This window comes from Archocentrus centrarchus, chromosome 16 (genome assembly GCF_007364275.1).
Source record: "Archocentrus centrarchus isolate MPI-CPG fArcCen1 chromosome 16, fArcCen1, whole genome shotgun sequence".
Classification (NCBI taxonomy): domain Eukaryota; kingdom Metazoa; phylum Chordata; class Actinopteri; order Cichliformes; family Cichlidae; genus Archocentrus; species Archocentrus centrarchus.
The window spans coordinates 26,769,044-26,796,702 of NC_044361.1; the positions used below are offsets into that span (position 1 = coordinate 26,769,044).

General features: G+C 42.7%; 1 protein-coding gene across 1 annotated transcript; it reads left to right on the forward strand.

Annotated features, from left to right (window-relative positions):
- The first annotated feature begins 388 nt into the window (after window positions 1-388).
- Window positions 389-27,605, forward strand: mlf2 (myeloid leukemia factor 2). The gene is made up of 9 exons (XM_030748872.1): window positions 389-698; window positions 3,415-3,429; window positions 3,520-3,631; window positions 3,747-3,782; window positions 5,036-5,089; window positions 5,196-5,324; window positions 5,611-5,770; window positions 6,037-6,252; window positions 27,069-27,605. Exons 1-8 carry the CDS (start codon window positions 655-657, stop codon window positions 6,246-6,248), a joined length of 762 nt encoding a protein of 253 aa, XP_030604732.1. The 5' UTR covers window positions 389-654; the 3' UTR covers window positions 6,249-6,252; window positions 27,069-27,605.
- Window positions 27,606-27,659: the final 54 nt, after the last annotated feature.

Genomic DNA, 27,659 nt, shown 5'->3' on the forward strand with positions numbered 1-27,659 from the left:
ACCTTTTGGTTTTACTGTAGAAACTGAAGAAGCGTCTTGGATGAGAGGTGAAACTAAAGAAGCCCAGCTGTCTTTTTTCAAGCTCTTAAGACTACCATGACCTGGATAACTGAGAACCTACATTGGGAAATGAGGCCAAAGAATCTTAATAAAGTAAAAACTAATATGAAATAAAAATGAACACATTAAAGTGAAATAAGTATAAATTTAAATACATTTTACTAATTAAATTTTAAAATATCAGCGTATCAGTCACATGTAAAGCACTTTAATTTGCTCGAATCTGCAGAAAAGGTACTCAAAAAATTGCCACGAAATGTCTCCCCGGAAATGCTTTATTTTTGAAAATATGCAAGCCGGAAGTTAGCCTCGCTGCCTTTGACGCTACCTTGATAGCAGCGTTGCTTCCCTTTGTCAGAGGACTGACTTCCGTTTTTGTGTTTTCTCCAGGTTTCTGGAAATTGCTGTTTAGTGAGACGCTACGATTTCTGCCGCTTTGTTAAGCAGTATCAACAGTGTGTGTTTTTCGCGAGGGAGCTGGTAAAAGGTCCCGCATTTCAGCTTAAATCGAGTTTGAGTTCATTTTATTTCAGCCTTTAAAAACTGTTTACCTTGCTAGCTGGCTCGAATCAGCCAGCTGAGAAATCACCTAGCATGTTTCGGTTCTTGGGTGACGTTGATGAAGATCCCTTCATGATGTAAGTACTAACATTTCACACCTTTTTGTTTAGGCACTGTTGTCTTTGTGTTGTGTAAGTGGTGGGTAGCTACATTTTGGATCGCTAAGTTGTAAAAATGTCCACTGTCCCTTGTAGCAGGTACCCTCCGTTACTCCTGCCAGCTGTGGGGGCCTACACTGGTCCACCATATTGGATAGACAATAACAAAAAGGTGTTCGCGTTCAACAGCATTTAGTTAATTAATCAGTAACCACAGTTAGCAATCAACAACACTCAGTTGATCCCTTTGTTTCTTTAATAATCTTTTGTTTTTTATATTTAAAAGAGGCCACCTTTATAGTCTGGCATGTTTCCATAGGCGCATGCCTCTCTGGCAAATGTATGGAAATGAAAAACACGTAATATAACTCCCTTTAATTAATGCAGCATATATGCATTTTTATTGCAAAAACAAACAAACAAACAAATAAATAAATCGGCTTTACAGGTGGAAGTAAATCTTCCACCTGTAAAGCTCACACACAAAGAGCATTTTTATTAATAAACATACAATGATTGTGAAATTATGGAATATAATAACGATTTTATTTTCAGCTTATGTGCCAGGAAAATAAATAAATAACATCTCTATGAAAATGTATTGAGCTGTTCGGTCATTCTATATCAAATTTTTAGAACATTTTCTGCTCGATCATCACCAATTTGCATTAAAATCTTTTGGTCCAAAGATTGGATGTATATAATGAATGCTGTGAAATTTTATGTTCATATAACAAATGCTTTTCTAGATAAGTGTATAATTTTTTTTAAAAATGGCCTCTTCAGGCCTTTTTTTTTTTTCGCACATTGAACTGTGAGGGAATCATTGAACATGAATATCTCAAAAACTATTAAAGCTAAATGCCTAAATATTTTACTGGTATTTCTTACCCTAAAATATGAAAAAGGAAAAATCAAGCAGTCCTGCAAAGTCCCATATTTGAGCACACACTAATACGAAGTTCACATTGCAAAAGACAACTCGTGTCAATTTCTGAATAGTATTTAGTTGTACTTCACAGTAATGTAAAATAAAACGCGTAGACTGCTTTTTAACATGATATTCTGAGTCACAAAAATAAAAAAATAATTCATTCAAATGTCATGCTGGATCGAGTAAATACGACAAGTTGAAAGGCGAAAAAGTAAAAATATATGTAATCTAATAATAGTCTAATAAAATACGTTAAGTTTGTTTAATGTATGCATAATTTAATTTTTGAGGCCTTCTGTCTTGCCTGTCTGGCATGCTAACATAATCACATTTCCCTCTGGCAAGTGGATGGAAATATGTAATATTTCTCTCTTTAAAAAATCCATATGAATTTTATTATTATTGGGAATTTTAAAAAAATCAGCTTTAAAACTGAGTTAAAAAAAATTCAACTGTTTTTAAATTCAGCTCTTCATCACACTTTTTTTTTTTTAATGTAACACGTAAACATCAGCCGCTGCCATGGTACATCATCTTATGTGCCTAAAGGTCGATGTGAATGTATCGAAGCATCCCTAATTATTTTTTAATAAATACGTCCTCTTCTCAGAGCCCACTGGACCCCCATTATTGTTGCCTTTTATTAAACCACAGCACAGTTTAAAATGTCTAACAACACACACACACACAAAATGCATATTTCAGAATTTAACTTGGGTGCTTGGTGTGCCTATAGGCTTACTGCACAGTTGAGGCTGCATCTTTAATTAAACTTATTCATTGGTTGTTCCTGTTTGTTTTTGTTTTTTTGTTTGTTTGTTTTGCTTTTTAACTTAAGAAATGAATCAACATTAAGTGGGCGTGTCCCAAGCTACAATGTTTGAGAACATCTCCCAACTTCTAGACCAGTGACTGAAGCAACTACCAATAAAGGTGCAGGATACTACTGATTGACATATCACAGGGTAGTAAATGATATAACAGCAACCAGAGCCTGGAATGTTCACCAGCGCCTAACCAGCAGGCTGCGTCCACATTGGAGGCGATACGCTCCTCACACATAAATGGAAGCTACCAGCTGGTTGCTAGTGGATGTTCCAGGCTGTCTAGGTAACCCTCTAATGCATTTACTACTGTGTGATATGTTAATCAGTGGTGTCCTGCGCTCTCATTGGTAGTTGCTCAAATTGCTCAACCAGAAGTTGAGAAAAGTTTATTTCGGGTTCTGCCCACTTCATACTGCCAACAGTTATTTCACCCGTTGTTGCTTCAAGTCGCCGAATGTAATTCACATTCTTTGGTCGTCACATTGCTGCAAATCGCTTCAGCTACAAAACAGTGTGTCACAAATGTGTCTTTTCCTGTGTGAATGGGCTTAAGCGTCTTAATCTTGATTAGTGTCAGCTGATACACTGTACAAACTAATTATTGTGGCACCATTTAGATTTGCCTTAATAAAAAAAAAAGGTAGCTGACAGTCTGGTTAGTAAAGCAGGGTGTATGAGAGAAGACACACTGAAGCTCGCTGTGTGTGCCTTCGCAGTAAATTGTAGCTTCATTTATTTTTACATCTATGCAAAATACACTACATTAGATTTTCTTTAATATATTGCCAGTAATTGCTATAGTAATGAAACTCCCATAGAGATGAAGACAATGTCATAGTCAAATCAACATTTGGGAAGCTTGGGAACCCTTGATTGGAGTAATTTGTCTTGTACTTGTTAAAATTTACAAGTTTCCTCCTTGTTTCATTTTCAGCTTACCTTCACCTATGTGAGTATATTTCACACAGCCACACTCAGTTGATTCACACATACACCAAAATGAACCAAAAGTCTTAGAAATGCTTTTGATTTCTTCCAGGGATCCATTTGCAGCTCACAGGCAGCAGATGAGGAGCCTGTTTGGACCATTTGGCATGGACCCTTTCCCTCTTGCTCCTCAGATGCAGCCACACCGTGCATCACGCAGACAGGTAACAGACTGCTCTGCTGAGAGAGACTTTGTGTGATTTTTTTTTTTTTGCATGCCCAAATTAACTTGTTTGTTTTCTTAAGTTTAGAAGTTAAAGGTGTGTATTTTTCTTTTAGGCTGGCCCGCTGGCTCCCTTTGGCATGATGGGAATGGTTAGTAACTCCTTCTCTGACCTTTAACAGAACTTCAGGAGAAAATCTCTTTATTCTGTGACCATAATCCTGTTGGGATTCTGACTGATGGTTGACAGGCGCCAGTATGAATATATTAGGCTTCTGAATAGGTTAACTGAGTTTACATTCCAAAAGCACTGCAGCACTGAACTTTTCTAGTTATTGCCTGACGTAGGTGGATGTGAAAGCGTGAATGGCCAATACAGTCCAATCAAATATTAAATGGCCTTTAACCCTCCAGTTCGCTGGTGCAGAGCTTATGTGATGTCTGAATGCATTGATTTGCTTGGATGTGAGAATAATGGCAGCAATAATAATTCAATGTATTCATAGCTAATGAATAGCTAATAGCATCGTGTGTCCTGCCTCCTGTACCCTCTAGTCAGGCAGCTCGTATGTTTTCTCAGGAGAGAACACGGTTGGTGCAAATCATCTCGTGCTGTTTCTAAACTTGATTTTTCTGGCATTTTTCAGAGCGCAAGTGTGAAAACCACTTAAGATGAGAATAATAAGAAAAGGGAGGTGCTTTATTCCTCCCTTAAGTTGTGAAATCCCTGTGTTAGCAGCGGGCAGAACAGTAAACACAACATGTAACAAAATACTGTACCTTAAAGAATAGCTTAGAGTAGCTCAGTACAATATGGCAAAGCAAAATTGTCTAAATTTTACTTTATTGAGCAAAGAAGGAGCTCAGTTAAACAGAAAAAAATAAAGGAGTTGAATAAGTAAAAATCGAAATAAAATACAACAAAATGGATCAATGCACATTATCTACCCAGATTTATTATTGCTTTCTTTTATCTAAACAGAATCACTGCTGAATTTAAAAAAAAAAAAATGTTTTTTTGCCATTTTAGTGTGTGAGAGGTAAATTTAATTGGTTAATCTTGGAATTTTGAGAAAACTGCTACCTATTAGAAGCAGGAAGAAGAGTATCAACAATGCAAAGTTCCTTAGTATTGGTGGACAACAAACAGCAATGCAGCAAACATCTCACTTTCCTACATTGTTGTTATTGTCAAACAATCCTACACCACAGTGGGAAACAGGAAAGCTGAAACGGCTGTTTATGAGGCAGTGCAGTACCTCGTGCCTGCCACAATTTCCTGCAGTGGAAAGGTGGTTAATGACACCTGTGCTCTGAACCAACAGGGCATGCTGCTGTTTTAGACTCTGTCTGTGTTTGATGTTTAATCAAATGAGAAACACAAAGATCCTCTTAATGTTTGCAGGGTGGAGGGTTCATGGATATGTTTGGCATGATGGGAGAAATGATGGAAAACATGGTGAGTCGTTTGTGTTTCCAAATAAACAAAGTAATTACTGCCATGAATGAAGCTTGTGTCTGCCTAGTGCTTCATCTCACTTTCTGTTTGTTTTTTCTTCTTCCAGGAAAGAATGTCTGGGTCACCAAACTGTCAGACATTTTCCTCATCAACAGTGATCTCCTATTCTTCGTCAGATGCAGGGGCTCCAAAAGTTTATCAACAGACCAGTGAAACGAGGACAGGCCCAGGAGGGGTAGGAATCACTCATGGTTGCTGAAATATTAAGAGTATAGATAAGAAGTACTGGTTGGAGCCATGTACGTGGACTGCCTTGCTGCATGACTGGACATAGGGCCTAATTGGTTTGTTAATCCTGGCATGACTGAGGTCCTCTGGCCAGTAACTGTAGTGACAATAGATCATGTACAGTTTAAATATCAGGAAGGAATGTACAGATCACATACTGTATAAATAAACAGGCAGGAAGGAAGGAATCTGTTTTTGTAAACTTGTTTACATATGTTATGATTTCCCCTCAGATCCGTGAGACGCGGCAGTCGGTGAGGGACAGTGAGAGCGGCCTCGAGGGTCTTGCCATCGGCCATCACATTGGGGACCGTGCACACATAATGGCGCGTTCACGAAATCGCCGCACTGGGGACTGCGAGGAGCGGCAAGACTACATTAACCTGGATGAGAGTGAGTCAAGCTGATAATTTAAAAAGTAGTCTTAGCTGAGGCTTCATCTATTTTTCAAACCTTTTGTTTGTGAGGGACAGCCAGTCAGAACAAAACTGCATTAAAAGGAGGGGTGAGGGAGATAAATAAGGATTATTTGAGGGTTGTTTTGAACTGTGAATCATGCAAAACTACTCTTTGAATAAAAACAAGTACTCAGGAGGTCTCATTTAAAACGTGTGTAATTGTTTAATGTTATGTCTTTTAACCGTCTTTGTTCCTGCTAGGTGAGGGTCCAGCATTTGACGAGGAGTGGAGAAGAGAAGCAGGAAGATACGCTCCCCCAAACGCCCGCGGGCTGGACTATGCCCGAGATCGGCGAGGAGGAGGCCAGCAGCTCGCTCTCACTGCTCCTCCCAGTTCTACGCCCCCACCAGGTCATCGGCACGAGTCCCCCAGACACCGTCAGCCCCACACCCGCCCACGTTACGACTGGTGAGAAGGTAAGAGAAGTGTCAGAGGTCATTATGCCAGCAGTATTGTAATTATTGTAATTGTTCTTAACTCATTCATTTCTGAAAGTATTATCCCAGCTGGGATAGGCTCCAGCACCCCTGCGACCCTGAAAAAGGATAAGTGGAAGAAGATGGATGGATAGTTTACTGGCCATATTTTACTTATTACTTTTAATATATTATGTTGATGTGTAGTATGTTGATGAGTTACAAGAAATTACAAATGCCAAAGGTTATGCGTGCTTTTATGGCTTCCTTTTGTTTGTTTATTTTTACCATGAATACAGGGACATTAAACTATGCCAGAGTTTTTTTCCCCCTGCATAGCTGTCATAAGGTTTCAACACCTGCCTGAAGCAACATAGAGTGGAAGCGGGAGCTTACAGCTCTTCACACACTTCACCCAATTTGTTAGAATCTTCTTCTGGGATTTTGGAAGGTCTTGATGCATTTCCAGCCAGGGACCTGGGTCTAAATTAAGTTCCAGGAGAGTTACTTACTCCCCTGAGTTTAGAAGATAGCACCTTTTGTCTGAATCCACCCCTTTTTTTTTTTTCTTGTGAGCAAATATTCCATATTCATCTTTTAATGTCAAACCCAAATGTTTTCAGTCTACAGCAAAAATAAAGGGATTAGCCTCACTGTTCCAATATTTTTGGAGGGGAGCGTACAACCTCAAAAGCGAGGTTGCCTTTGGATTCAGCAGCTCTGCTGTACGCACAAGATACTCGCCATGTGGGCCTTTATACGTTATCCAAATTTAAAAATGAATTCTGAATTTCAATAGTAGCCAGTGAAGGGAAGCGAGAATAGGGGCGACGTGTGAGTGCCAGCTAGTTTTTGTAAACGTCCTTGCTGCTGTGTTCTGGACCAGTTGGTGATGGACTAAGGAGGGCTGAGAGATGCACATTTAAAATGATTTATAATAATCAGGTGGAAGAAAATTTAAGTAATATTAGTAAATGTGTGCTTTTTAAGGTTAGCATATAAAACAGTTTTGCAGTTTCATGTTAAATTAAAGCCGCAAGCGGCGATGAGCGGGCCCTCGCACCCGGCGCGCGTCGACCCCTGGCGCGCTCCAGCCAAGCCGCGCGTCGACCCGTGGCACGCTCCAGCCGAACCGCGCTCGGAGGTTCTCGCAGACGAGAGAGTAGCTGGCTCACCCGGCTGCTGACGGCTCAGCAGGCTAGCCGTACTTCGCGTCGATCGTCTCCCGCTTCCACTAGGTGGCGTCGGTGAGTGCCCACTAATTAATATGTCACAATGCTCTATGTAATGCCTGCAGCCATCAATGAAACTGTAATGACCATAGGATGATGAGTATCAGTGTCCTACTGATTTCTTGTTGCCACTAGGTGGCGTTATGAGTGTGAAACAAAGCTGATAGAGGGGTGTGTCCGGTCTCCCTTACCCTCCCATTAAGCCTGTGAAGTTTGAGGCAGATCGGACAATGTATGTCAGAGATGTAACAATTTGGTGCACTGTGGTATATGAGTAAAATCCCACATTTAGAGGGTTGCTACGGCAACACCGTTCAATATTCTACAAAACCATGAATATCTTTTGATGGGCTACTTGTGTAGATGATCTGGAGCCATTTTGGTGTGACTGGATGAAAAGCTGTAGTAGAAGATGATTCAAATAGCAGGCCTGAAAAATGTGAAAAATGCTGCAAAAATGACACCTTAATTAGAACATGTCAGGCTTCCTGTTGGATTTCGGCTATCGGTCCAAGAGACTTTTTTGTACGTGTTAGGATGTTACTTCAGCATGCACGATTTCAGGTACACAGACCAAGCACTGCCCTGGGGCTGATGTTTAGAACCTATCTGGGCCTGAAATGGAAAAAAAGTCCAAATTCAGAGGGTTGCTACGGCAACACCGTTCAATATTCTACAAAACCATGAATATCTTTGGATGGGCTACTTGTGTGGATGATCTGGAGCCATTTTGGTCTCACTGGGTCAAATGCCCTAGGAGGAGTTGAGGCAAAAAGGCCTGAAAAAGGCGAAAAATGCTGCAAAAATGACACTTTAAAGTGAACGTGGCTGACTTCCTGTTGGGTTTCGGCTATCGGTCCAAGAGAGTTTTTTGTAGACGTTAGCATCTTACATCAGCAGGCACATTTTCAGGTACATAGAGAAAGCACAGCCCAGGGGCTGATGTTTAGAATCTCTGTGAATTTGAAATGGAAAAAAGTCCAAATTCAGAGGGTTGCCATGGCAACACCGTTCAATATTCTACAAAACCCTGAATAACTTTTGATGGGCTACTTGTGTAGATGATCTGGAGCCAATTTGGTGTCAGTGGGTGAAATGCCCTAGGACAAGTTCGTTCAAATAGCAGGCGTGGAAATCGCAAAAATTGACACCTTCAATTGAAGATGGCCGACTTCCTGTAGGGTTTAGGGTATGGGTCCAAGAGACTTTTTTGTACGTCTTAGTATGTTACATGAGCATGTACATTTTCATAGATGTAGATAAAACGCAGCTCCGGGGCTACTCAAAAAACATGCTATTTTAAGATATTCCGAGCTGCCACTAGGCGGCGCTCTAACGTTTATGGACTTTATGCATATGAATGTGTTCAGGGCAGCATGCTTATCACACCACTGAAGTTTGAGCCAGATTGGGCAAGTTGGCTTTGAGTTACAGCCATTTTTGTGTTCATGGCGAATCATCGAACTTTGCCGTCCCATAAGGGTCACGCCCTTTTGTCAAAAACTCACAGTTTTGAAAACACAGTAAGTCCAAGTTCTTAAGGCTTTCCAGGTGAAATTTGAGATGGTTCTGCTAAACCACCTTGGAGCTGGACCTCCAAGTGTAAAATATGACATTTCCTGTTCCCACTAGGTGGCGCTGCGACTGATATTAAATATTGTCATATGTATGTGTTCAGGGGGGCACCCTCATCCTACTGGAGAAGTTTGATGCACATTGGATCATGTAGGTATGAATGAGAGGCAATCAAAATTTCATGGCAAATGATCAAAGTTCAAAGGGGCATAAGGACCCCTCCCCCTTGGCAAAAACTCACCATTTTCGAGATTTAGATTCCCCTGGGGGTGTAGGTTAGACAAACCAAATATGAAGATGATAACGTCTAAAACCTCTGAGTTATTAGAAAAAGTGTGAGGGCTGCAAATCGCCAAATTTGCATAATTAATTCAAAATGGCGGACTTCCTGTTGGGTTTAGGGCATGGCTCCAAGAGGATTTTTTGTGCGCCTGGACATGATATACATGTGTATGAAGTTTCATTCATGTACGTGAAACACAGCGGTGGGGCTCCAGTTTAGGGGGCGCTAGCGAGCCATTTGGGCGCGCCCTTGCCCGAGCCCATTAAAATACTTAAATTTTCACCAGGTGTGACGCATGTGCAAAGTTTCATGAGTTTTTGAATATGATAAAGCCCCCAAAAAGCCAATTCATTTGCCTGAATAATAAAAAAAATAATAATAATTAAAGCCGCAAGCGGCGATGAGCGGGCCCTCGCACCCGGCGCGCGTCGACCCCTGGCGCGCTCCAGCCAAGCCGCGCGTCGACCCGTGGCACGCTCCAGCCGAACCGCGCTCGGAGGTTCTCGCAGACGAGAGAGTAGCTGGCTCACCCGGCTGCTGACAGCTCAGCAGGCTAGCCGTACTTCGCGTCGATCGTCTCCCGCTTCCACTAGGTGGCGTCGGTGAGTGCCCACTAATTAATATGTCACAATGCTCTATGTAATGCCTGCAGCCATCAATGAAACTGTAATGACCATAGGATGATGAGTATCAGTGTCCTACTGATTTCCTGTTGCCACTAGGTGGCGTTATGAGTGTGAAACAAAGCTGATAGAGGGGTGTGTCCAGTCTCCCTTACCCTCCCATTAAGCCTGTGAAGTTTGAGGCAGATCGGACAATGTATGTCAGAGATGTAACAATTTGGTGCACTGTGGTATATGAGTAAAATCCCACATTTAGAGGGTTGCTACGGCAACACCGTTCAATATTCTACAAAACCATGAATATCTTTTGATGGGCTACTTGTGTAGATGATCTGGAGCCATTTTGGTGTGACTGGATGAAAAGCTGTAGTAGAAGATGATTCAAATAGCAGGCCTGAAAAATGTGACAAATGCTGCAAAAATGACACCTTAATTAGAACATGTCAGGCTTCCTGTTGGATTTCGGCTATCGGTCCAAGAGACTTTTTTGTACGTCTTAGGATGTTACTTCAGCATGCACGATTTCAGGTACACAGACCAAGCACTGCCCTGGGGCTGATGTTTAGAACCTATCTGGGCCTGAAATGGAAAAAAAGTCCAAATTCAGAGGGTTGCTACGGCAACACCGTTCAATATTCTACAAAACCATGAATATCTTTTGATGGGCTACTTGTGTGGATGATCTGGAGCCATTTTGGTCTCACTGGGTCAAATGCCCTAGGAGGAGTTGAGGCAAAAAGGCCTGAAAAAGGCGAAAAATGCTGCAAAAATGACACTTTAAAGTAAACGTGGCTGACTTCCTGTTGGGTTTGGGCTATCGGTCCAAGAGAGTTTTTTGTAGATGTTAGCATCTTACATCAGCAGGCACATTTTCAGGTACATAGAGAAAGCACAGCCCAGGGGCTGATGTTTAGAATCTCTGTGAATTTGAAATTGAAAAAAGTCCAAATTCAGAGGGTTGCCATGGCAACACCGTTCAATATTCTACAAAACCCTGAATAAGTTTTGATGGGCTACTTGTGTAGATGATCTGGAGCCAATTTGGTGTCACTGGGTGAAATGCCCTAGGACAAGTTCGTTCAAATAGCAGGCGTGGAAATCGCAAAAATTGACACCTTCAATTGAAGATGGCCGACTTCCTGTAGGGTTTAGGGTATGGGTCCAAGAGACTTTTTTGTACGTCTTAGTATGTTACATGAGCATGTACATTTTCATACATGTAGATAAAACGTAGCTCCGGGGCTACTCAAAAAACTTGCTATTTTAAGATATTCCGAGCTGCCACTAGGCGGCGCTCTAACGTTTATGGACTTTATGCATATGAGTGTGTTCAGGGCAGCATGCTTATCACACCACTGAAGTTTGAGCCAGATTGGGCAAGTTGGCTTTGAGTTACAGCCATTTTTGTGTTCATGGCGAATCATCGAACTTTGCCGTCCCATAAGGGTCACGCCCTTTTGTCAAAAACTCACAGTTTTGAAAACACAGTAAGTCCAACTTCTTAAGGCTTTCCAGGTGAAATTTGAGATGGTTCTGCTAAACCACCTTGGAGCTGGACCTCCAAGTGTAAAATATGACATTTCCTGTTCCCACTAGGTGGCGCTGCGACTGATATTAAATATTGTCATATGTATGTGTTCAGGGGGGCACCCTCATCCTACTGGAGAAGTTTGATGCACATTGGATCATGTAGGTATGAATGAGAGGCAATCAAAATTTCATGGCGAATGATCAAAGTTCAAAGGGGCATAAGGACCCCTCCCCCTTGGCAAAAACTCACCATTTTCGAGATTTAGATTCCCCTGGGGGTGTAGGTTAGACAAACCAAATATGAAGATGATAACGTCTAAAACCTCTGAGTTATTAGAAAAAGTGTGAGGGCTGCAAATCGCCAAATTTGCATAATTAATTCAAAATGGCGGACTTCCTGTTGGGTTTAGGGCATGGCTCCAAGAGGATTTTTTGTGCGCCTGGACATGATATACATGTGTATGAAGTTTCATTCATGTACGTGAAACACAGCGGTGGGGCTCCAGTTTAGGGGGCGCTAGCGAGCCATTTGGGCGCGCCCTTGCCCGAGCCCATTAAAATACTTAAATTTTCACCAGGTGTGACGCATGTGCAAAGTTTCATGAGTTTTTGAATATGATAAAGCCCCCAAAAAGCCAATTCATTTGCCTGAATAATAATAAAAAAAAAAAAAAAAAAATAATAATAATAATAATTAAAGCCGCAAGCGGCGATGAGCGGGCCCTCGCACCCGGCGCGCGTCGACCCCTGGCGCGCTCCAGCCAAGCCGCGCGTCGACCCGTGGCACGCTCCAGCCGAACCGCGCTCGGAGGTTCTCGCAGACGAGAGAGTAGCTGGCTCACCCGGCTGCTGACGGCTCAGCAGGCTAGCCGTACTTCGCGTCGATCGTCTCCCACTCCCACTAGGTGGCGTCGGTGAGTGCCCACTAATTAATATGTCACAATGCTCTATGTAATGCCTGCAGCCATCAATGAAACTGTAATGACCATAGGATGATGAGTATCAGTGTCCTACTGATTTCCTGTTGCCAGTAGGTGGCGTTATGAGTGTGAAACAAAGCTGATAGAGGGGTGTGTCCAGTCTCCCTTACCCTCCCATTAAGCCTGTGAAGTTTGAGGCAGATCGGACAATGTATGTCAGAGATGTAACAATTTGGTGCACTGTGGTATATGAGTAAAATCCCACATTTAGAGGGTTGCTACGGCAACAGCGTTCAATATTCTACAAAACCATGAATATGTTTTGATGGGCTACTTGTGTAGATGATCTGGAGCCATTTTGGTGTGACTGGATGAAAAGCTGTAGTAGAAGATGATTCAAATAGCAGGCCTGAAAAATGTGAAAAATGCTGCAAAAATGACACCTTAATTAGAACATGTCAGGCTTCCTGTTGGATTTCGGCTATCGGTCCAAGAGACTTTTTTGTACGTCTTAGGATGTTACTTCAGCATGCACGATTTCAGGTACACAGACCAAGCACTGCCCTGGGGCTGATGTTTAGAACCTATCTGGGCCTGAAATGGAAAAAAAGTCCAAATTCAGAGGGTTGCTACGGCAACACCGTTCAATATTCTACAAAACCATGAATATCTTTTGATGGGCTACTTGTGTGGATGATCTGGAGCCATTTTGGTCTCACTGGGTCAAATGCCCTAGGAGGAGTTGAGGCAAAAAGGCCTGGAAAAGGCGAAAAATGCTGCAAAAATGACACTTTAAAGTGAACGTGGCTGACTTCCTGTTGTGTTTCGGCTATCGGTCCAAGAGACTTTTTTGTAGATGTTAGCATTTTACATCAGCAGGCACATTTTCAGGTACATAGAGAAAGCACAGCCCAGGGGCTGATGTTTAGAATCTCTGTGAATTTGAAATTGAAAGAAGTCCAAATTCAGAGGGTTGCCATGGCAACACCGTTCAATATTCTACAAAACCCTGAATAACTTTTGATGGGCTACTTGTGTAGATGATCTGGAGCCAATTTGGTGTCACTGGGTGAAATGCCCTAGGACAAGTTCGTTCAAATAGCAGGCGTGGAAATCGCAAAAATTGACACCTTCAATTGAAGAAGGCCGACTTCCTGTAGGGTTTGGGGTATGGGTCCAAGAGACTTTTTTGTACGTCTTAGTATGTTACATGAGCATGTACATTTTCATACATGTAGATAAAACGTAGCTCCGGGGCTACTCAAAAAACTTGCTATTTTAAGATATTCCGAGCTGCCACTAGGCGGCGCTCTAACGTTTATGGACTTTATGCATATGAGTGTGTTCAGGGCAGCATGCTTATCACACCACTGAAGTTTGAGCCAGATTGGGCAAGTTGGCTTTGAGTTACAGCCATTTTTGTGTTCATGGCGAATCATCGAACTTTGCCGTCCCATAAGGGTCACGCCCTTTTGCCAAAAACTCACAGTTTTGAAAACACAGTAAGTCCAACTTCTTAAGGCTTTCCAGGTGAAATTTGAGATGGTTCTGCTAAACCGCCTTGGAGCTGGACCTCCAAGTGTAAAATATGACATTTCCTGTTCCCAGTAGGTGGCGCTGCGAGTGATATTAAATATTGTCATATGTATGTGTTCAGGGGGGCACCCTCATCCTACTGGAGAAGTTTGATGCACATTGGATCATGTAGGTATGAATGAGAGGCAATCAAAATTTCATGGCGAATGATCAAAGTTCAAAGGGGCATAAGGACCCCTCCCCCTTGGCAAAAACTCACCATTTTCGAGATTTAGATTCCCCTGGGGGTGTAGGTTAGACAAACCAAATATGAAGATGATAACGTCTAAAACCTCTGAGTTATTAGAAAAAGTGTGAGGGCTGCAAATCGCCAAATTTGCATAATTAATTCAAAATGGCGGACTTCCTGTTGGGTTTAGGGCATGGCTCCAAGAGGATTTTTTGTGCGCGTGGACATGATATACATGTGTATGAAGTTTCATTCATGTACGTGAAACACAGCGGTGGGGCTCCAGTTTAGGGGGCGCTAGCGAGCCATTTGGGCGCGCCCTTGCCCGAGCCCATTAAAATACTTAAATTTTCACCAGGTGTGACGCATGTGCAAAGTTTCATGAGTTTTTGAATATGATAAAGCCCCCAAAAAGCCAATTCATTTGCCTGAATAATAATAATAATAATAATAATAATAATTAAAGCCGCAAGCGGCGATGAGCGGGCCCTCGCACCCGGCGCGCGTCGACCCCTGGCGCGCTCCAGCCAAGCCGCGCGTCGACCCGTGGCACGCTCCAGCCGAACCGCGCTCGGAGGTTCTCGCAGACGAGAGAGTAGCTGGCTCACCCGGCTGCTGACAGCTCAGCAGGCTAGCCGTACTTCGCGTCGATCGTCTCCCGCTTCCACTAGGTGGCGTCGGTGAGTGCCCACTAATTAATATGTCACAATGCTCTATGTAATGCCTGCAGCCATCAATGAAACTGTAATGACCATAGGATGATGAGTATCAGTGTCCTACTGATTTCCTGTTGCCACTAGGTGGCATTATGAGTGTGAAACAAAGCTGATAGAGGGGTGTGTCCAGTGTCCCTTACCCTCCCATTAAGCCTGTGAAGTTTGAGGCAGATCGGACAATGTATGTCAGAGATGTAACAATTTGGTGCACTGTGGTATATGAGTAAAATCCCACATTTAGAGGGTTGCTACGGCAACACCGTTCAATATTCTACAAAACCATGAATATCTTTTGATGGGCTACTTGTGTAGATGATCTGGAGCCATTTTGGTGTGACTGGATGAAAAGCTGTAGTAGAAGATGATTCAAATAGCAGGCCTGAAAAATGTGAAAAATGCTGCAAAAATGACACCTTAATTAGAACATGTCAGGCTTCCTGTTGGATTTCGGCTATCAGTCCAAGAGACTTTTTTGTACGTGTTAGGATGTTACTTGAGCATGCACGATTTGAGGTACACAGACCAAGCACTGCCCTGGGGCTGATGTTTAGAACCTATCTGGGCCTGAAATGGAAAAAAAGTCCAAATTCAGAGGGTTGCTACGGCAACACCGTTCAATATTCTACAAAACCATGAATATCTTTTGATGGGCTACTTGTGTGGATGATCTGGAGCCATTTTGGTCTCACTGGGTCAAATGCCCTAGGAGGAGTTGAGGCAAAAAGGCCTGAAAAAGGCGAAAAATGCTGCAAAAATGACACTTTAAAGTGAACGTGGCTGACTTCCTGTTGGGTTTCGGCTATCGGTCCAAGAGACTTTTTTGTAGATGTTAGCATCTTACATCAGCAGGGACATTTTCAGATACACAGAGAAAGCACAGCCCAGGGGCTGATGTTTAGAATCTCTGTGAATTTGAAATTGAAAAAAGTCCAAATTCAGAGGGTTGCCATGGAAACACCGTTCAATATTCTACAAAACCATGAATAACTTTTGATGGGCTACTTGTGTAGATGATCTGGAGCCAATTTGGTGTCACTGGGTGAAATGCCCTAGGACAAGTTCGTTCAAATAGCAGGCGTGGAAATCGCAAAAATTGACACCTTCAATTGAAGATGGCCGACTTCCTGTAGGGTTTGGGGTATGGGTCCAAGAGACTTTTTTGTACGTCTTAGTATGTTACATGAGCCTGTACATTTTCATACATGTAGATAAAACGTAGCTCCGGGGCTACTCAAAAAACATGCTATTTTAAGATATTCCGAGCTGCCACTAGGCGGCGCTCTAACGTTTATGGACTTTATGCATATCAGTGTGTTCAGGACAGGGTGCTTATCACACCACTGAAGTTTGAGCCAGATTGGGCAAGTTGGCTTTGAGTTACAGCCATTTTTGTGTTCATGGCGAATCATTGAACTTTGCCGTCCCATAAGGGTCACGCCCTTTTGTCAAAAACTCACAGTTTTGAAAACACAGTAAGTCCAACTTCTTAAGGCTTTCCAGGTGAAATTTGAGATGGTTCTGCTAAACCACCTTGGAGCTGGACCTCCAAGTGTAAAATATGACATTTCCTGTTCCCACTAGGTGGCGCTGCGACTGATATTAAATATTGTCATATGTATGTATTCAGGGGGGCACCCTTATCCTACTGGAGAAGTTTGATGCACATTGGATCATGTAGGTATGAATGAGAGGCAATCAAAATTTCATGGCGAATGATCAAAGTTCAAAGGGGCATAAGGACCCCTCCCCCTTGGCAAAAACTCAGCATTTTCGAGATTTAGATTCCCCTGGGGGTGTAGGTTAGACAAACCAAATATGAAGATGATAACGTCTAAAACCTCTGAGTTATTAGAAAAAGTGTGAGGGCTGCAAATCGCCAAATTTGCATAATTAATTCAAAATGGCGGACTTCCTGTTGGGTTTAGGGCATGGCTCCAAGAGGATTTTTTGTGCGCCTGGACATGATATACATGTGTATGAAGTTTCATTCATGTACGTGAAACACAGCGGTGGGGCTCCAGTTTAGGGGGCGCTAGCGAGCCATTTGGGCGCGCCCTTGCCCGAGCCCATTAAAATACTTAAATTTTCACCAGGTGTGACGCATGTGCAAAGTTTCATGAGTTTTTGAATATGATAAAGCCCCCAAAAAGCCAATTCATTTGCCTGAATAATAATAAAAAAAAAAAAAAAAAAATAATAATAAACGAAGCAATTACAATAGGGCCTTCGCACAGTTCGTGCTCGGGCCCTAATAAACGAAGCAATTACAATAGGGCCTTCGCACAGTTCGTGCTCGGGCCCTAATAAACGAAGCAATTACAATAGGGCCTTCGCACAGTTCGTGCTCGGGCCCTAATTAAAACCGCAAGCGGTGATATCGGGCCCTCGCACTCCGCGCGCGTCGACCTGTGGCGCTCGTCGACCCGTGCCGCACTCGGAGGTTTTGTGATCGTGATGGGTCTCTAGAAAGTTGAATTCTTTTATAGGAAAAGGTATCTTTTGCTCTCGGCATAGACGCAATGGAATATTTGGGGGTGTGGTCACGGCTCCAGCATGCAAAATAGGGCATGGGTCTGATTGACTTTTTTGATGGGCTGTTTGTCTAGATGATGTGGAGCCAATTTGGTCTCACTGGGTGAAATGCCCTAGGAGGAGTTCATTCAAATAGCAGGCCTGAAAATGGCAAAAATTGACACTTTCAATTGAAGATGCTGGACTTCCTGTGGGGTTTGGAGTATGGCTCCAAGAGACTTTTTTGTATGTCTTAGGATGTTACATGACTGTGCAAAATTTCAGAGCTGTAGATAAAATGTAACTCAGGGGCTAGCTAAAAAACATGGTATATTATGATATTTAAAGCTGCCAGTAGGGGGCGCTCTAACGTTTATGGACTTTATGCATATCAATGTGTTCAGGGCAGGAGGCTTATCAAATAGATGAGGATTTTGTAAGGAATGGTGAAAGATATTTCATGTATTTCAGAGCAAAACTAATTCTGTGGACGGTCATACAAATTTTCATTTGCTTCTGTAGGGGGCGCTATTGCGCGTACAGTCTTGAATGTGTAGTTATGGATTCAGCCTGGGTGTGTACATGAGTGATTAAATTTTCAGCCTGATCAGACAAAGCATGTGCGAACAAGTGCACAAACAATTTTGGTGGTGAGGGAGAAAAACAAAGGCCAAATGTAATGGCCTGGTGTGACAAGGCCGTTTAATATTTTGTAAAGATTTCCACAATATTTGATGGGCTACTTGTGTAGATGATCTGGAGCCAATTTGGTGTCAGTGGGTGAAATGCCCTAGGACGAGTTCGTTCAAATAGCAGGCGTGGAAATCGCAAAAATTGACACCTTCAATTGAAGATGGCCGACTTCCTGTAGGGTTTGGGGTATGGGTCCAAGAGACTTTTTTGTACGTCTTAGTATGTTACATGAGCCTGTACATTTTCATACATGTAGATAAAACGTAGCTCCGGGGCTACTCAAAAAACTTGCTATTTTAAGATATTCCGAGCTGCCACTAGGCGGCGCTCTAACGTTTATGGACTTTATGCATATGAATGTGTTCAGGGCAGCATGCTTATCACACCACTGAAGTTTGAGCCAGATTGGGCAAGTTGGCTTTGAGTTACAGCCATTTTTGTGTTCATGGCGAATCATCGAACTTTGCCGTCCCATAAGGGTCACGCCCTTTTGTCAAAAACTCACAGTTTTAAAAACACAGTAAGTCCAAGTTCTTAAGGCTTTCCAGGTGAAATTTGAGATGGTTCTGCTAAACCACCTTGGAGCTGGACCTCCAAGTGTAAAATATGACATTTCCTGTTCCCACTAGGTGGCGCTGCGACTGATATTAAATATTGTCATATGTATGTGTTCAGGGGGGCACCCTCATCCTACTGGAGAAGTTTGATGCACATTGGATCATGTAGGTATGAATGAGAGGCAATCAAAATTTCATGGCGAATGATCAAAGTTCAAAGGGGCATAAGGACCCCTCCCCCTTGGCAAAAACTCACCATTTTCGAGATTTAGATTCCCCTGGGGGTGTAGGTTAGACAAACCAAATATGAAGATGATAACGTCTAAAACCTCTGAGTTATTAGAAAAAGTGTGAGGGCTGCAAATCGCCAAATTTGCATAATTAATTCAAAATGGCGGACTTCCTGTTGGGTTTAGGGCATGGCTCCAAGAGGATTTTTTGTGCGCCTGGACATGATATACATGTGTATGAAGTTTCATTCATGTACGTGAAACACAGCGGTGGGGCTCCAGTTTAGGGGGCGCTAGCGAGCCATTTGGGCGCGCCCTTGCCCGAGCCCATTAAAATACTTAAATTTTCACCAGGTGTGACGCATGTGCAAAGTTTCATGAGTTTTTGAATATGATAAAGCCCCCAAAAAGCCAATTCATTTGCCTGAATAATAAAAAAAAAAAAAAAAAAAAAAAAAAAAAAATAATAATAATAATAATTAAAACCGCAAGCGGTGATATCGGGCCCTCGCACTCCGCGCGCGTCGACCTGTGGCGCTCGTCGACCCGTGCCGCACTCGGAGGTTTTGTGATCGTGATGGGTCTCTAGAAAGTTGAATTCTTTTATAGGAAAAGGTATCTTTTGCTCTCGGCATAGACGCAATGGAATATTTGGGGGTGTGGTCACGGCTCCAGCATGCAAAATAGGGCATGGGTCTGATTGACTTTTTTGATGGGCTGTTTGTCTAGATGATGTGGAGCCAATTTGGTCTCACTGGGTGAAATGCCCTAGGAAGAGTTCATTCAAATAGCAGGCCTGAAAATGGCAAAAATTGACACTTTCAATTGAAGATGCTGGACTTCCTGTAGGGTTTGGAGTATGGCTCCAAGAGACTTTTTTGTATGTCTTAGGATGTTACATGAGTGTGCAAAATGTCAGAGCTGTAGATATAATGTAGCTCTGGGGCTAGCTAAAAAACATGCTATTTTATGATATTTCAAGCTGCCAGTAGGTGGCGCTGTAACATTTATGGACTTTATGCATATCAATGTGTTCAGGGCAGGAGGCTTATCAAATTGATGAGGATTTCGTAAGGAATGGTGAAAGATAGTTTCATGCATTTCAGAGCAAAACTAATTCTGTGGACGGTCATACAAATTTTCATTTGCTTCTGTAGGGGGCGCTATTGCGCCTACAGTCTTGAATCTGTAGTTATGGATTCAGCCTGGGTGTGTACATGAGTGATTAAATTTTCAGCCTGATCAGACAAAGCATGTGCGAACAAGTGCACAAACAATTTTGGTGGTGAGGGAGAAAAACGAAGGCCAACTTCAATGGCCTGGTGTGATAAGGCCATTTAATATTTTGTAAAGATTTCCACAATATTTGATGGGCTCCTTGTCTAGATGATGTGGAGCAAATTTGGTCTCACTGGGTCAAATGCCCTAGGACAAGTTCGTTCAAATAGCAGGCGTGGAAATGGCAAAAATTGACACCTTCAATTGAAGATGGCCGACTTCCTGTAGGGTTTGGGGTATGGGTCCAAGAGACTTTTTTGTACGTCTTAGGATGTTACATGAGCCTGTACATTTTCATACATGTAGATAAAACGTAGCTCCGGGGCTACTCAAAAAACTTGCTATTTTAAGATATTCCGAGCTGCCACTAGGCGGCGCTCTACCGTTTATGGACTTTATGCATATGAGTGTGTTCAGGGCAGCATGCTTATCACACCACTGAAGTTTGAGCCAGATTGGGCAAGTTGGCTTTGAGTTACAGCCATTTTTGTGTTCATGGCGAATCATCGAACTTTGCCGTCCCATAAGGGTCACGCCCTTTTGTCAAAAACTCACAGTTTTGAAAACACAGTAAGTCCAACTTCTTAAGGCTTTCCAGGTGAAATTTGAGATGGTTCTGCTAAACCACCTTGGAGCTGGACCTCCAAGTGTAAAATATGACATTTCCTGTTCCCACTAGGTGGCGCTGCGACTGATATTAAATATTGTCATATGTATGTGTTCAGGGGCGCACCCTCATCCTACTGGAGAAGTTTGATGCACATTGGATCATGTAGGTATGAATGAGAGGCAATCAAAATTTCATGGCGAATGATCAAAGTTCAAAGGGGCATAAGGACCCCTCCCCCTTGGCAAAAACTCACCATTTTCGAGATTTAGATTCCCCTGGGGGTGCAGGTTAGACAAACCAAATATGAAGATGATAACGTCTAAAACCTCTGAGTTATTAGAAAAAGTGTGAGGGCTGCAAATCGCCAAATTTGCATAATTAATTCAAAATGGCGGACTTCCTGTTGGGTTTAGGGCATGGCTCCAAGAGGATTTTTTGTGCGCCTGGACATGATATACATGTGTATGAAGTTTCATTCATGTACGTGAAACACAGCGGTGGGGCTCCAGTTTAGGGGGCGCTAGCGAGCCATTTGGGCGCGCCCTTGCCCGAGCCCATTAAAATACTTAAATTTTCACCAGGTGTGACGCATGTGCAAAGTTTCATGAGTTTTTGAATATGATAAAGCCCCCAAAAAGCCAATTCATTTGCCTGAATAATAATAATAATAAAAATTAAAACCGCAAGCGGTGATATCGGGCCCTCGCACTCCGCGCGCGTCGACCTGTGGCGCTCGTCAACCCGTGCCGCACTCGGAGGTTTTGTGATCGTGATGGGTCTCTAGAAAGTTGAATTCTTTTATAGGAAAAGGTATCTTTTGCTCTCGGCATAGACGCAATGGAATATTTGGGGGTGTGGTCACGGCTCCAGCATGCAAAATAGGGCATGGGTCTGATTGACTTTTTTGATGGGCTGTTTGTCTAGATGATGTGGAGCCAATTTGGTCTCACTGGGTGAAATGCCCTAGGAGGAGTTCATTCAAATAGCAGGCCTGAAAATGGCAAAAATTGACACTTTCAATTGAAGATGCTGGACTTCCTGTGGGGTTTGGAGTATGGCTCCAAGAGACTTTTTTGTATGTCTTAGGATGTTACATGAGTGTGCAAAATTTCAGAGCTGTAGATAAAATGTAACTCAGGGGCTAGCTAAAAAACATGGTATATTATGATATTTAAAGCTGCCAGTAGGGGGCGCTCTAACGTTTATGGACTTTATGCATATCAATGTGTTCAGGGCAGGAGGCTTATCAAATAGATGAGGATTTTGTAAGGAATGGTGAAAGATATTTCATGTATTTCAGAGCAAAACTAATTCTGTGGACGGTCATACAAATTTTCATTTGCTTCTGTAGGGGGCGCTATTGCGCCTACAGTCTTGAATCTGTAGTTATGGATTCAGCCTGGGTGTGTACATGAGTGATTAAATTTTCAGCCTGATCAGACAAAGCATGTGCGAACAAGTGCACAAACAATTTTGGTGGTGAGGGAGAAAAACAAAGGCCAAATTTAATGGCCTGGTGTGACAAGGCCGTTTAATATTTTGTAAAGATTTCCACAATATTTGATGGGCTACTTGTGTAGATGATCTGGAGCCAATTTGGTGTCAGTGGGTGAAATGCCCTAGGACGAGTTCGTTCAAATAGCAGGCGTGGAAATCGCAAAAATTGACACCTTCAATTGAAGATGGCCGACTTCCTGTAGGGTTTGGGGTATGGGTCCAAGAGACTTTTTTGTACGTCTTAGTATGTTACATGAGCCTGTACATTTTCATACATGTAGATAAAACGTAGCTCCGGGGCTACTCAAAAAACTTGCTATTTTAAGATATTCCGAGCTGCCACTAGGCGGCGCTCTAACGTTTATGGACTTTATGCATATGAGTGTGTTCAGGGCAGCATGCTTATCACACCACTGAAGTTTGAGCCAGATTGGGCAAGTTGGCTTTGAGTTACAGCCATTTTTGTGTTCATGGCGAATCATCGAACTTTGCCGTCCCATAAGGGTCACGCCCTTTTGTCAAAAACTCACAGTTTTGAAAACACAGTAAGTCCAACTTCTTAAGGCTTTCCAGGTGAAATTTGAGATGGTTCTGCTAAACCACCTTGGAGCTGGACCTCCAAGTGTAAAATATGACATTTCCTGTTCCCACTAGGTGGCGCTGCGACTGATATTAAATATTGTCATATGTATGTGTTCAGGGGGGCACCCTCATCCTACTGGAGAAGTTTGATGCACATTGGATCATGTAGGTATGAATGAGAGGCAATCAAATTTTCATGGCGAATGATCAAAGGTCAAAGGGGCATAAGGACCCCTCCCCCTTGGCAAAAACTCACCATTTTCGAGATTTAGATTCCCCTGGGGGTGTAGGTTAGACAAACCAAATATGAAGATGATAACGTCTAAAACCTCTGAGTTATTAGAGAAAGTGTGAGGGCTGCAAATCGCCAAATTTGCATAATTAATTCAAAATGGCGGACTTCCTGTTGGGTTTAGGGCATGGCTCCAAGAGGATTTTTTGTGCGCGTGGACATGATATACATGTGTATGAAGTTTCATTCATGTACGTGAAACACAGCGGTGGGGCTCCAGTTTAGGGGGCGCTAGCGAGCCATTTGGGCGCGCCCTTGCCCGAGCCCATTAAAATACTTAAATTTTCACCAGGTGTGATGCATGTGCAAAGTTTCATGAGTTTTTGAATATGATAAAGCCCCCAAAAAGCCAATTCATTTGCCTGAATAATAATAAAAATAATAATAATAAAAATAATAATAAAAATAATAAACGAAGCAATTACAATAGGGCCTTCGCACAGTTCGTGCTCGGGCCCTAATTAAAGCCGCAAGCGGCGATGAGCGGGCCCTCGCACCCGGCGCGCGTCGACCCCTGGCGCGCTCCAGCCAAGCCGCGCGTCGACCCGTGGCACGCTCCAGCCGAACCGCGCTCGGAGGTTCTCGCAGACGAGAGAGTAGCTGGCTCACCCGGCTGCTGACGGCTCAGCAGGCTAGCCGTACTTCGCGTCGATCGTCTCCCGCTTCCACTAGGTGGCGTCGGTGAGTGCCCACTAATTAATATGTCACAATGCTCTATGTAATGCCTGCAGCCATCAATGAAACTGTAATGACCATAGGATGATGAGTATCAGTGTCCTACTGATTTCCTGTTGCCACTAGGTGGCGTTATGAGTGTGAAACAAAGCTGATAGAGGGGTGTGTCCGGTCTCCCTTACCCTCCCATTAAGCCTGTGAAGTTTGAGGCAGATCGGACAATGTATGTCAGAGATGTAACAATTTGGTGCACTGTGGTATATGAGTAAAATCCCACATTTAGAGGGTTGCTACGGCAACACCGTTCAATATTCTACAAAACCATGAATATCTTTTGATGGGCTACTTGTGTAGATGATCTGGAGCCATTTTGGTGTGACTGGATGAAAAGCTGTAGTAGAAGATGATTCAAATAGCAGGCCTGAAAAATGTGAGAAATGCTGCAAAAATGACACCTTAATTAGAACATGTCAGGCTTCCTGTTGGATTTCGGCTATCGGTCCAAGAGACTTTTTTGTACGTGTTAGGATGTTACTTCAGCATGCACGATTTCAGGTACACAGACCAAGCACTGCCCTGGGGCTGATGTTTAGAACCTATCTGGGCCTGAAATGGAAAAAAAGTGCAAATTCAGAGGGTTGCTACGGCAACACCGTTCAATATTCTACAAAACCATGAATATCTTTTGATGGGCTACTTGTGTGGATGATCTGGAGCCATTTTGGTCTCACTGGGTCAAATGCCCTAGGAGGAGTTGAGGCAAAAAGGCCTGAAAAAGGCGAAAAATGCTGCAAAAATGACACTTTAAAGTAAACGTGGCTGACTTCCTGTTGGGTTTGGGCTATCGGTCCAAGAGAGTTTTTTGTAGATGTTAGCATCTTACATCAGCAGGCACATTTTCAGGTACATAGAGAAAGCACAGCCCAGGGGCTGATGTTTAGAATCTCTGTGAATTTGAAATTGAAAAAAGTCCAAATTCAGAGGGTTGCCATGGCAACACCGTTCAATATTCTACAAAACCCTGAATAACTTTTGATGGGCTACTTGTGTAGATGATCTGGAGCCAATTTGGTGTCACTGGGTGAAATGCCCTAGGACAAGTTCGTTCAAATAGCAGGCGTGGAAATCGCAAAAATTGACACCTTCAATTGAAGATGGCCGACTTCCTGTAGGGTTTAGGGTATGGGTCCAAGAGACTTTTTTGTACGTCTTAGTATGTTACATGAGCATGTACATTTTCATACATGTAGATAAAACGTAGCTCCGGGGCTACTCAAAAAACTTGCTATTTTAAGATATTCCGAGCTGCCACTAGGCGGCGCTGTAACGTTTATGGACTTTATGCATATGAGTGTGTTCAGGGCAGCATGCTTATCACACCACTGAAGTTTGAGCCAGATTGGGCAAGTTGGCTTTGAGTTACAGCCATTTTTGTGTTCATGGCGAATCATCGAACTTTGCCGTCCCATAAGGGTCACGCCCTTTTGTCAAAAACTCACAGTTTTGAAAACACAGTAAGTCCAACTTCTTAAGGCTTTCCAGGTGAAATTTGAGATGGTTCTGCTAAACCACCTTGGAGCTGGACCTCCAAGTGTAAAATATGACATTTCCTGTTCCCACTAGGTGGCGCTGCGACTGATATTAAATATTGTCATATGTATGTGTTCAGGGGGGCACCCTCATCCTACTGGAGAAGTTTGATGCACATTGGATCATGTAGGTATGAATGAGAGGCAATCAAAATTTCATGGCGAATGATCAAAGTTCAAAGGGGCATAAGGACCCCTCCCCCTTGGCAAAAACTCACCATTTTCGAGATTTAGATTCCCCTGGGGGTGTAGGTTAGACAAACCAAATATGAAGATGATAACGTCTAAAACCTCTGAGTTATTAGAAAAAGTGTGAGGGCTGCAAATCGCCAAATTTGCATAATTAATTCAAAATGGCGGACTTCCTGTTGGGTTTAGGGCATGGCTCCAAGAGGATTTTTTGTGCGCCTGGACATGATATACATGTGTATGAAGTTTCATTCATGTACGTGAAACACAGCGGTGGGGCTCCAGTTTAGGGGGCGCTAGCGAGCCATTTGGGCGCGCCCTTGCCCGAGCCCATTAAAATACTTAAATTTTCACCAGGTGTGACGCATGTGCAAAGTTTCATGAGTTTTTGAATATGATAAAGCCCCCAAAAAGCCAATTCATTTGCCTGAATAATAATAATAATAATAATAAACGAAGCAATTACAATAGGGCCTTCGCACAGTTCGTGCTCGGGCCCTAAAAAAAAAAAAAAATAATAATAAACGAAGCAATTACAATAGGGCCTTCGCACAGTTCGTGCTCGGGCCCTAATAATAAACGAAGCAATTACAATAGGGCCTTCGCACAGTTCGTGCTCGGGCCCTAAATATGAGAGATGGGTCACACTGATCAGGATAAATCAGACTGTGTGATTAACGTCACTCCAATGCAGAATATACAAATACTCAGCTGATGCCATCCATCTGTACCGTTCTAACAGTTTGAAAGCCTTTTAGGTTGTTCTAATTCTATGAATTTGTTCTTAAATTTTTCATAGTATCAGAATTTTCTGCAAGCTCTCACTAAAACACTTCATCTCGTTTTGGTGGCCGTTCTCCCCCTGGCAAACAGCGGCATGTGACAAAATGATGTCACATCCGCTGACACAAGACGCCGCCCTGATGTCATTTTGGTTGGTCAGTCACCTCTCGATTTCTGTAACCTTGCGCGTTGTGCTGCGGCATCCAGGTTGCAGACATGAGTGTACAATCGTGTCGGTTTCTACCACGTTTTATAAATCAGTACAGAAGCTCAGCGATTTAAAGATTATACAGAGGGAGGTGTTGCAATGGTTTGAAAAGATGACTCCACAATTGGTACGGAGCTGAGGCGCCATCACTGTCATTGTGCAAAGGGACCAATGTGGCGGGTATACTGGGACCCTTAGTCCAGTCCAGGAACATCACTTCAAATCAATTCATTTTGGGTTCAACAAGCAGAAAACATTCAGAAGGATTTTTAGTGAGATACAGGTTTGAAAGATATCATCAGCAAATCCTTGGCTTGCCTCCAAAAATCATATTCATATTTTTCTCAGTCACCCTGCAGTGGCTCTTTGGCCCACTGAGAACCAATTAATCAGTAATTGTCTGATTTAAAGACTAGACATCTCCTCTGTCTTTATTTGATGTAATACACACTGTGGCATTGTGCCTCTGTCCCTGCAGGTGTCCCGCTTGACAAGGCGACCAGATCGAAGGAGTTGAGGAAGGATTTCCCCGATGCTGTGAACCGCGATGAGGACGGAAGTTGATGCCCGTCGTAAATGTTTGATATGACTGGACTGTCTATACATGAACACCATATTATACACACACGCACACACATAATGGTTACAGTTCATATTCTTTACCGTTACACACACACACACACACACACACACAAATATACAGATGCCCTGTCTAAACATGGGCATAACTACACTCACTTTATGTATAAATATATATAAACACTCATTCTCTAAACTTGACATGTGTCTTTGCCCACAGCACTAAAGTGCTACAGTATACAGTACATCTGCTGTACAATCCATTTTGTTTGTGAAGACACTCGTGTGTCGGTGAATTGAATTGTATACTGCTAACTAATTAATGTAATAAATAAAAAGTTCATTAAACATTGTTAGATAATTGCAAAATGTGCCTCTGTGATGTTTTGGGATTGCATGTCTTTAAATTATGGAGTGTTGTTTAGAGTTTCCTGATCCTGTATTTTTTTTTTTTTTTTTTTTTTTTTTTTAACCCTTGCTTCCTCATAAA